The 8,972-nt window shown below is 41.8% G+C and overlaps 1 protein-coding gene across 1 annotated transcript in view; it reads left to right on the top strand.

Moving 5' to 3' along the window:
- Window positions 1-1,898: 1,898 nt before the first annotated feature.
- SCNN1D (sodium channel epithelial 1 subunit delta) overlaps window positions 1,899-8,972 on the top strand; it is a 47,457-nt gene continuing 40,383 nt past the window's right edge. Inside the window, exons 1-2 of the mRNA XM_056543602.1 lie at window positions 1,899-1,978; window positions 7,363-7,685. Of these exons, the coding sequence (XP_056399577.1) occupies window positions 7,375-7,685 (311 nt within the window). The 5' untranslated portion in view covers window positions 1,899-1,978; window positions 7,363-7,374. The remainder of the gene's footprint in view (window positions 1,979-7,362; window positions 7,686-8,972) is intronic.

The following is an 8,972-nucleotide window of genomic DNA, read 5'->3' as shown; positions in this document are numbered from 1 at the left end:
CACTTCTAGAAGACGCCGATCCCACCCGTGTCCCCGGACTCCAAGGATGAATGACCGTAGCCCAGTGGTGAGTGCATACTACCTTTTTTCTTTGTATTACTTATGATACTGCAGCTTTGTAATGTGCACCGCGCAGGTGGTCGGATTATTAGGATACCTGGACTGCCATATATTGAAGCACACATGATTTAGATTTGCCGCAGCATATGAGAAGGCTTTAGACAGCAAATACCTCACGAGTGCCCCCATTCGCTCTCTTGTATGTTATCAGAACGGCAACAAGGCTCGAAAGAGGTCCACTGCACTCTCACACTAAGGCCAGCTGTTTGTGTTTTGTCAACTTCACAAGTTCAGTAAAAGCAGTTAAATGTAACCTTAAGTCAGTGTTTGTGTCTGGCCCAGGAAGACTGCTTCCCACCTTCAGACTGTGGTGGGCTGGCGTCTCAAAGTATTCAAGGTACGTCCTTCTAACACCCAGTAGTAATGTGATGTACCATCTGCAACTTTAGGAAGTGCAGCACAGTAGATAACAGGCGCTGTGGGGAAGTGAGGGAGGTAAGTAGAGACTGTTTTTTTTTATCAGACAGCCTGGGCACATTGGTTAAATAAGAAATAATTGGATAACCAATTTAACTATGGAAAGATACTGTGTTTTATTGCAGATCATTTATTTGTCCAGATATGTCTTGTGCATCTATAATCTTTGTTCCATAGAAATCATATCTCATACATGATGTAAGCAACGAATCAATTAGGGTTGCGCAACCGAAAATGGAGCAATGCGCAATAGTTGTTGTTATTTTTTAATTCACTTCTGGGATGTAAGGATATGCAAAGCAGCTCTCATACCACTGTTCATAGTGGCTTTCCCTTGAAAGTGTTTTGCTCCAACTAGGAGTCTTGGAAAATGACTGGGAATGCATGCCAACCCAGAGATCTCTTGAAATGAAAAAAATCCTACAGACATCTACAGACAACTGGGTTCTGGCTGATAAGGGAAATGCCTTGTTGTTGTATGACTAAAGGGGTAATGTTTTACTTTGAGGAGCAAAGACATGTGGGAGCTTAAATGCTATTTACACTCCACTGGGAAGAAGGGATATGCAAAGCAGTTCTGGCATGCCCTTAAAAGCGAATGGAGGAAAGTTATCAGAGTTGTGAAGTGATTTTCTACACTGTTCATAGTTGAAGTGTTTTTTTTTTGTGTACTTGTGCCCAATTTATCAAACACTATCAACCAACTAACTTGTCCACACACCTAACTAACTCATCCACACACCAACCTAACTTGTCCACACACCTAACCTAACTCGTTGTTACGTTATGCGCTCCGGCTGCACATGCTGGCCGTGAGCGCATGGTCCCGTTACCTGCTGCTGCCAGCGGGGCTAGGACTTGCATCGCAGGACGCCAGTCTGTCACTCACCTGGTGCTTCTCCTGCCCCCACCTCTGCATCTCTTCTCCGGCGCGTGTGTCCCTGTCCCCTAGGGCGCGCGCGCGCCGGAGCTTTAAGATTTGAAGGCCCAGTGCGCTCATTAGTGTAGTTCACCTTTGGCTCATTGATAAATTCCTCCACCCTCCTCACTTCCCTGCCGGATCTTTGTTGCCTTGAGCCTGAGAGAAAGCATTCCTATTATTGCCTTGCCATGTATCTGATCCTTTGCACTGTGACCTGACCTTGCTCCTCTGCCACCTGCTTACTGACCTCCTGCTATGTCCTGACTACGCTACTGTGCTGCCTGCCCTGACCTTCTGCTATCTTGACTACAAGCTGCCTTATCTCTCCTCTGCCTTGGGTTTCCTCAGCCGCCTGTGTGGGATAGCCACCTGGGTGCCGCCTGCCGCAGCAAGTCCATCCCGCTTTGTGGCGGGCTCTGGTGAAAACCAGTGGCACCTTTGACTCCGCTCCCTGGTACGGTCCAAGTTCATCCACCACACAGGTCCAGCGGATCCACTGGGGTTCCTGTCTTCTGAAACGTGAGTGTTACACTTGTCCACACACCTAACCTAAAGGGGTAATGTTTCACTTTGAGGAGCAAAGACTTGTGGAAACTTAGATGCAATTCACACTCCACTGGGAAGAAGGGATATGCAAAGCATGCTCTTAAAAGTGAATGGAGGAAAGTTATCAGTGTTGTGAAGTGATTTTCTACACTGTTCATAGTTGAGCTGTATGCTGTATGTTAAACTAGGTGCACACACATAACCTAACTCGTCCACACATCTAACCTAACTCGTCCACACACCTATCCTAAATCGTCCACACACCTATCCCAACTCGTCCACACACCTATCCCAAATCGTCCACACACCTATCCCAACTCGTCCACACACCTATCCTAACTCGTCTACACACCTAATCTAACTCTTCCACTAACCTTTCCTAACTCGTCCACATACCTAACCTGACTTGTCCACACACACCTAACTCATCCACACACCTAACCTAACTCGTCCACACACCAACCTCACTCATCCACACACCTAACCTAACTCGTCCACTCACCTAACCTAACTCATCCACACACCTAACCTAACTCGTCCACACACCAACCTAACTTCTCCACACACCTAACCTAACTCCTCCACTCACCTAACCTAACTCATCCACACACCTAACCTAACTCGTCCACTCACCTAGCCTAACTCGTCTACTCACCTAACTTAACTCGTCCACTCACCTAATCTAACTCGTCTACTCGCCTAACCTAACTCGTCCACTCACCTAACCAAATTTGTCCACACACCTAATAACCCGGTAGCGGACACAAAATAATAAACAATAATGGCTTTATTTGCTTTATTTTTATGTGTTTTAAGGGGACCTGTTCCCCTATTCCTCAGGTCCCCTCGAAATGCGTTGTCCCTTTTAAGGCAAATAAAAGGCCGACCAAGTGTCATCTTCTTAACCTACATGGTGAGAGCCTCCATTGATTCCTTGAATTGTCAGACAAACTATAAACCCTCATATCTTAGGAACGGGAGAACATATCAGAAAACCGTAAAAAGGGTGACAGTAAAACCTAAATTGTGGAGGTTGGCCACAGATCCTCTTTAAAGAGAACCTGTTAGGTTGAAAGCGCAGAAGAAAACTGCTTTAATTCATTTTGTTTCTTTTCCACCTATCTTTTCACACTTTTTTTCCTTACTTTCTTGCTATACATTCTCCTACTAGTGGTGACAATGTTGTAGTGCACCCCTATCAGATTGAGAGTGAGATCTGAAGTGTTGAGAGATGTTTTCTTTTGCCTATGTTCGGATAGATCTGGTTATCAAGTTCACTAGCGAGAAATCATATAGTAAAACATGAATAAGGGTGATTTCACACCAGGTTTGTGCAATAAGTTTTCCGTATACGATTTTTGTTAAAAAAACGCATTTCAGGAAACCTTATAAAATCGTGTGTAACCGTATGCGTTTCGAAACCGTATACGGGTTGGAAACGTATATGCTTTTTTATATATTGTCAAATACGGTAACATCCGTTTTCCAAGGCAAAAAAACGTATGCGTTTTTTTCCAAGGCTTTTCCAAGAATATATTTTCAATAAAGTTTTCCTTGTTCTGTTGAAATTCCAATAAAAAGGGGTTATGGTACATGAGAAAGGGGGGTGGGGTCTTCTGGCCACTCCCAGATATATCTTTCTAGAAGGTGGGGAGGAATTTTCTGTATGCAATGCGCATGTGCGAAAATTAAAAGTGCATTACGATTCCCGTATGCGCATACGGTTGTATACAGTTTACATTAAGGACAATGTTAAAAAAAAAAGTATACGCTCGTTATACAGTTTTCAACCGGACCTAAAACCGTGGTAGGCTACGGTTTTGGGTTCGGGAAAAAAACGTTCAAAACCGTACAAGAAGACAAATGGACACAACCGCATGGCTAAAAAACCATATGGTTTATAATGTTAACTCAATGAAAACGTTTTGAAATACGGTTCCATACGTTTTTTTTATTAAAACCATATACGGGAAACGTATTGCAAAAACCTGGTGTGAAAGCACCCTAATTCATATGGATTGTTGTGTTGGTTTTCCCTAGTGCATCATGATACTTTCAACAGTTCCATAGAGTACCGGACCTCAAAGTGGGCAGTGCTTATGCAGCCTTGCAATAAAATGGCCATGAATGTCAGTCTTCCTATGTTTGCAAATGAATCAAGGGTGAAAATAACAAAGAGTTTCTCGTAGTATCGATTCCCCATTGTGCACTCTGTAAATGTGCAGACATGTTCAGATAAGTTAAAGGGGTCGTTCCAGGTTATCTCCTAACCATATGATCACTAAGGATCCAACCTCTATGACACCTTGCAATTTCTAAAACGAGGATACGAGTCTCCTGTCAGAACAGACCAATGATCACCACCGAACAGTTCATTCTCTAAGGCAGGTGCTGGGTACTGCCAAGTTCAGCACTTTGTTATCTCTGGTAGCTGTCATAGAGAATGAATGGAGTTGTGGTCATGCATGTGCAATGCCACTCTATTCTTAGGGGTCCCTGAAAACAGGCCTTCCGCTGTCATACAGTTATCCCGTATCCTGTCTGTGGACAACCCCATTAAAGTGGACCTGTCGTTTGCAGAAAATCATTATATAATGTAGGTAAGAACATGTATATCTGTGATATACATTGGTAAAAAACAAAATTATATTTTTGGGTGAAAAAATGCTGTCTTGCCCATGCAGCTATTGTCTGTGTTCCCTGTGCAGAGACGAAATACAGGAAGTGTGGAGACAGGACATGCAGGGCTCTGTGCAGGCACCTGGCTTGTCAATCATCCTGCTGTGTGAGCCGGTAGTGTGTCAAAGAGCCTCAGTGGACAGAGCCCTGCTTGTCCTCAGTGCACAGAGCCCTGCTTGTCCCCAGTGCACAGAGCCCTGCTTGTCCTCAGTGCACAGAGCTCTGCTTGTCCTCAGTGTACAGAGCCCCGCTTGTCCTCGGTGTACAGGGCCCCGCTTGTCCTCGGTGTACAGGGCCCCGCTTGCCCTCGGTGTACAGGGCCCCGCTTGCCCTCGGTGTACAGGGCCCCGCTTGTCCTCGGTGTACAGGGCCCCGCTTGTCCTCGGTGTACAGGGCCCCGCTTGTCCTCGGTGTACAGGGCCCCGCTTGTCCTCGGTATACAGGGGCACCGCTTGTCCTCTGTGTACAGAGCCCTGCGTGTCCTCGGTGTACAGAGCCCTGCTTGTCCTCAGTGTACAGAGCCCTGCTTGTCCTCAGTGCACAGAGCCCTGCTTGTCCTCAGTGCACAGAGCCCTGCTTGTCCTCAGTGCACAGAGCCCTGCTTGTCCTCAATGCACAGAGCCCTGCTTGTCCTCAGTGTACAGAGCCCTGCTTGTCCTCAGTGCACAGATTCCTGGTGCTACAAACCAAGTATACATATATATATATATATATATATATATATATATGCTTGTGTGTGTGTGTTTGTTTGAAAGTATTTAAATGTATGCGGAGACTACATTTGGTTTGTTCATCTTTTTGACACAGTTCAGGTAGGTCACATGTATATCAGGATAGCCATTTACTGGTTTTCCAACTTATAAACATGGGATATGGCTTACACCATGGTGTATGGGGTAAAAGGTCAAAATACACAATCATTTCCATTCACATGCCCCCAATCCTGCTTTTTAATGCACATTAACATATACCCTATTTATTTTGGACCTGGTCTGCAACAAAATTGGGACTATTGACCCAAAGGGAGGAATGTTATCTGCACTTTGCAAAAACACATGCATTTACAGAGCATAGGAATGGAGTATATACTGTGCAGTGTGACATCCCTGTATCTATCATCACTATATAAAGCAGCACCACAAATTCTCTCTGCAGTTACAATAGAGTCCAGATTTTGATCATATATTTCCATGTACACGCATAAGGTGTGTGTTCATATAGACATCCATGGATTCTGGCACTTCCTCCATGGAGATAACACCCTCCAGCCTTTATAAAGCTGCACAGCAGCACTGTGTGGCAGTTCCCTCGCATAGCAGCTGTACAGGTGCACAGACCCAGGTAAGAGGGAATACCGAAGGAAAGTGGGAAAATAATAATTATTAATATTGTTTTATTGCTGAAACACTATATTATGTCATTTTATTTAAAACTCTATTATGCTTATATTATTAATTTCATTATTATTTGTTACCATTATCTCATTCATTCTATTTGTTAATATCATTATTATTTTTGGAAAACTATTATACATTTTAAAATGTGTGTGTGTGTGTATATATATATATATATATATATATATATATATGAATATATATTGTTTATTTATACATTATATATGTATACACACAAAATTTATATATACCAAATGATCTGACACCAAATTAGTTAGAAAAGGTCAATGTCAAGATTTCAATCACTGTAGTAAAAAATAAATAAATAACATACATAAATGATTTATATTAATTATACTGTATATTATATTATGCACATTAACCTATGCCCTATTTATTTGGGACCTGGTCTGCAACAAAATTGGGACTATTGATGACCCATAAATAAATAAAGAATAAATAGATAAAATACATAAATTATTTATATTAATTATACTGTATATTATAATATATATATGTGTGTGTGTGTGTGTTTATTTTTTTTTATATTGTATATATGTATATATTGTATGTATGTATTTATTTATTTTTTACTACAGTGATTGAAATCTGGCCCTCTTGACACTGATAATCCCAGAGGGGGTACTTACTTTTTCTAACTAATTTCTTGTCAGATCATTTGATCGGTAAATTATAAAAAATAAATAAAATAAATAAATAAATAAGGAATGATTTATTGTTACATTAGATGAAAATCTGATGAACTTCTAACATTTTAGGTCAAATTTGCTTATTATCATTGTATTTTACTTTTCTGTTAGTTTTATGTCTTATCTCCTATCTAGGAATAAGTTACCAGATGTATAAGCATCACGCTTGATGTATTAAGCTTCTGCAGCGGTGCTTTTTAACCACGGTGCCTCCAGCTGTTGCAAAACTACAACTCCCAGCATGCCCGGACAGCCTTCGGCTGTCCGGGCATGCTGGGAGTTGTAGCTTTGCAACAGTTGGAGGCACATTGTTTGGAAAACACTAGGGAAGATTTATCAAAACCTGTTTAGGGGAAGAGTGGTGCAGTTGCCCATGGCAACCAATCAGATCGCTTCTTTCATTTTTCACAGAGAGCTCTTTAAAAATGAAAGAAGCAGTCTGGTTGCCATGGGCAACTGCCCCACTCTTCCCCAAAACAGGTTTTGATCTATCTCCCCCACTGTTTTAGAGCAATTTTTACTTCTATTTTTCATGTGCTGTGGATGGGTATGAACTGCGTCTTTACGTTCTCAGGGCCGCTTCAATATGGAGTCTACGGAGGTGAAAAAATCGGAAGAAGGCTGGTTTGAATTTTATGGCTCCTTCACAGAGTTGTTTGAGTTCTTCTGCGATAACACCACCATCCACGGCACGATCAGACTGAACTGCTCCAGGAGGAATAAAATGAAGACCGGCTTTTGGGTTGTCCTTTTCTTTTGCTCCTTTGGGATGATGTATTGGCAGTTTGGAGACGCCGTCAACCAATATTGGGCCTATCCAGTTAAGATAGCTATTCAGATACAGTCCAAGAAAAATATATTTCCTGCCGTCACTGTCTGCAATCTTAACCCTTACAGGTATGACCACTTATTAAAGCAAATAGTAGAGGAAATAGGACCATGGGGATAGGAGTACGAAGGTAAAATGTATGCTCACTGAATTGCACCTTAAAGCGGTATTCCAGGCAAAACCTTTATATATATATATATATATATATATATATATATATATATATAGGAAAGAACAAGGTCCGGCACTAGGTTGCAGGTAAAAACTTCTTATTTCTTTATTTGAAGATTCTGCAGTACAGGGTAGAAAGTCTGACGCGTTTCGCTAAGGAGCTTAATCGTAGTCTACGATTAAGCTCTTTAGCAAAACGCGTCAGACTTTCTACCCTGTACTGCAGAATCTTCAAATAAAGAAATAAGAAGTTTTTACCTGCAACCTAGTGCCGGACCTTGTTCTTTCCTCTACAAGCGAGTAGCCGGAGGCGGTACCGGCCGGTCTACGGCACAGGTGGCGAGGTGGGCGTGCATGGGGTGAGCGACTCACAAATCAGCCTTTGAGAGATATATATATATATATATATATATATATATATATATATATATATATATCTCAACTGGCTCCGGAAAGTTAAACAGATTTGTAAATTACTTCTATTAAAAAATCTTAATCCTTTCAGTACTTATGAGCTTCTGAAGTTTTCTGTCTAACTGCTCAATGATGATGTCACGTCCCGGGAGCTGTGCATGATGGGAGAATATCCCCATAGGAACTGCACAGCTCCTGGGACGTGAGTCCTCAGAGAGCAGTTAGACAGAAAACAACAACTCAACTTCAGAAGCTAATAACTATTGGAAGGATTAAGATTTTTTTAATAGAAGTCATTTACAAAATCTGTTTAACTTTCCGGAGCCAGTTGATATATAAGAAAAAAGTTTTGGCCTGGAATACCCCTTTAAAGGGGTACTCCAGAGAAACAAAATGGTTTTCAAATCAACTAGTGCCAGAAAGTTATACAGATTTGTAAATTACTTATTTTTAAAATTCTTAATCCCAAAAATCTTAATCCTTCCAGTACTTATCAGCTGCTGTATGCTTCAGAGAACGTTTTGTAGTTCTTTCCAGTCTGACCACAGTGCTCTCTACTGACACCTCTGTCCATGTCAGAAACTGTCCAGAGCAGGAGAGGTTTGTTATGGGGATTTGCTCCTACTCTGGATAGTTCCTAACACTGACAGAGGTGGCAGCAGAGAGCACTGTAGTCAGACTCGAAAAAACCACACAACTTTCTCTGGAGACTACAGAAGCTGATAAGTACAGGAAGGATTAAGATTTTTACATAGAAGTAATTTACAAAT

This window comes from Hyla sarda, chromosome 10 (genome assembly GCF_029499605.1).
Source record: "Hyla sarda isolate aHylSar1 chromosome 10, aHylSar1.hap1, whole genome shotgun sequence".
NCBI classification, from domain to species: domain Eukaryota; kingdom Metazoa; phylum Chordata; class Amphibia; order Anura; family Hylidae; genus Hyla; species Hyla sarda.
This window is presented reverse-complemented; position numbering and strand designations above follow the sequence as displayed.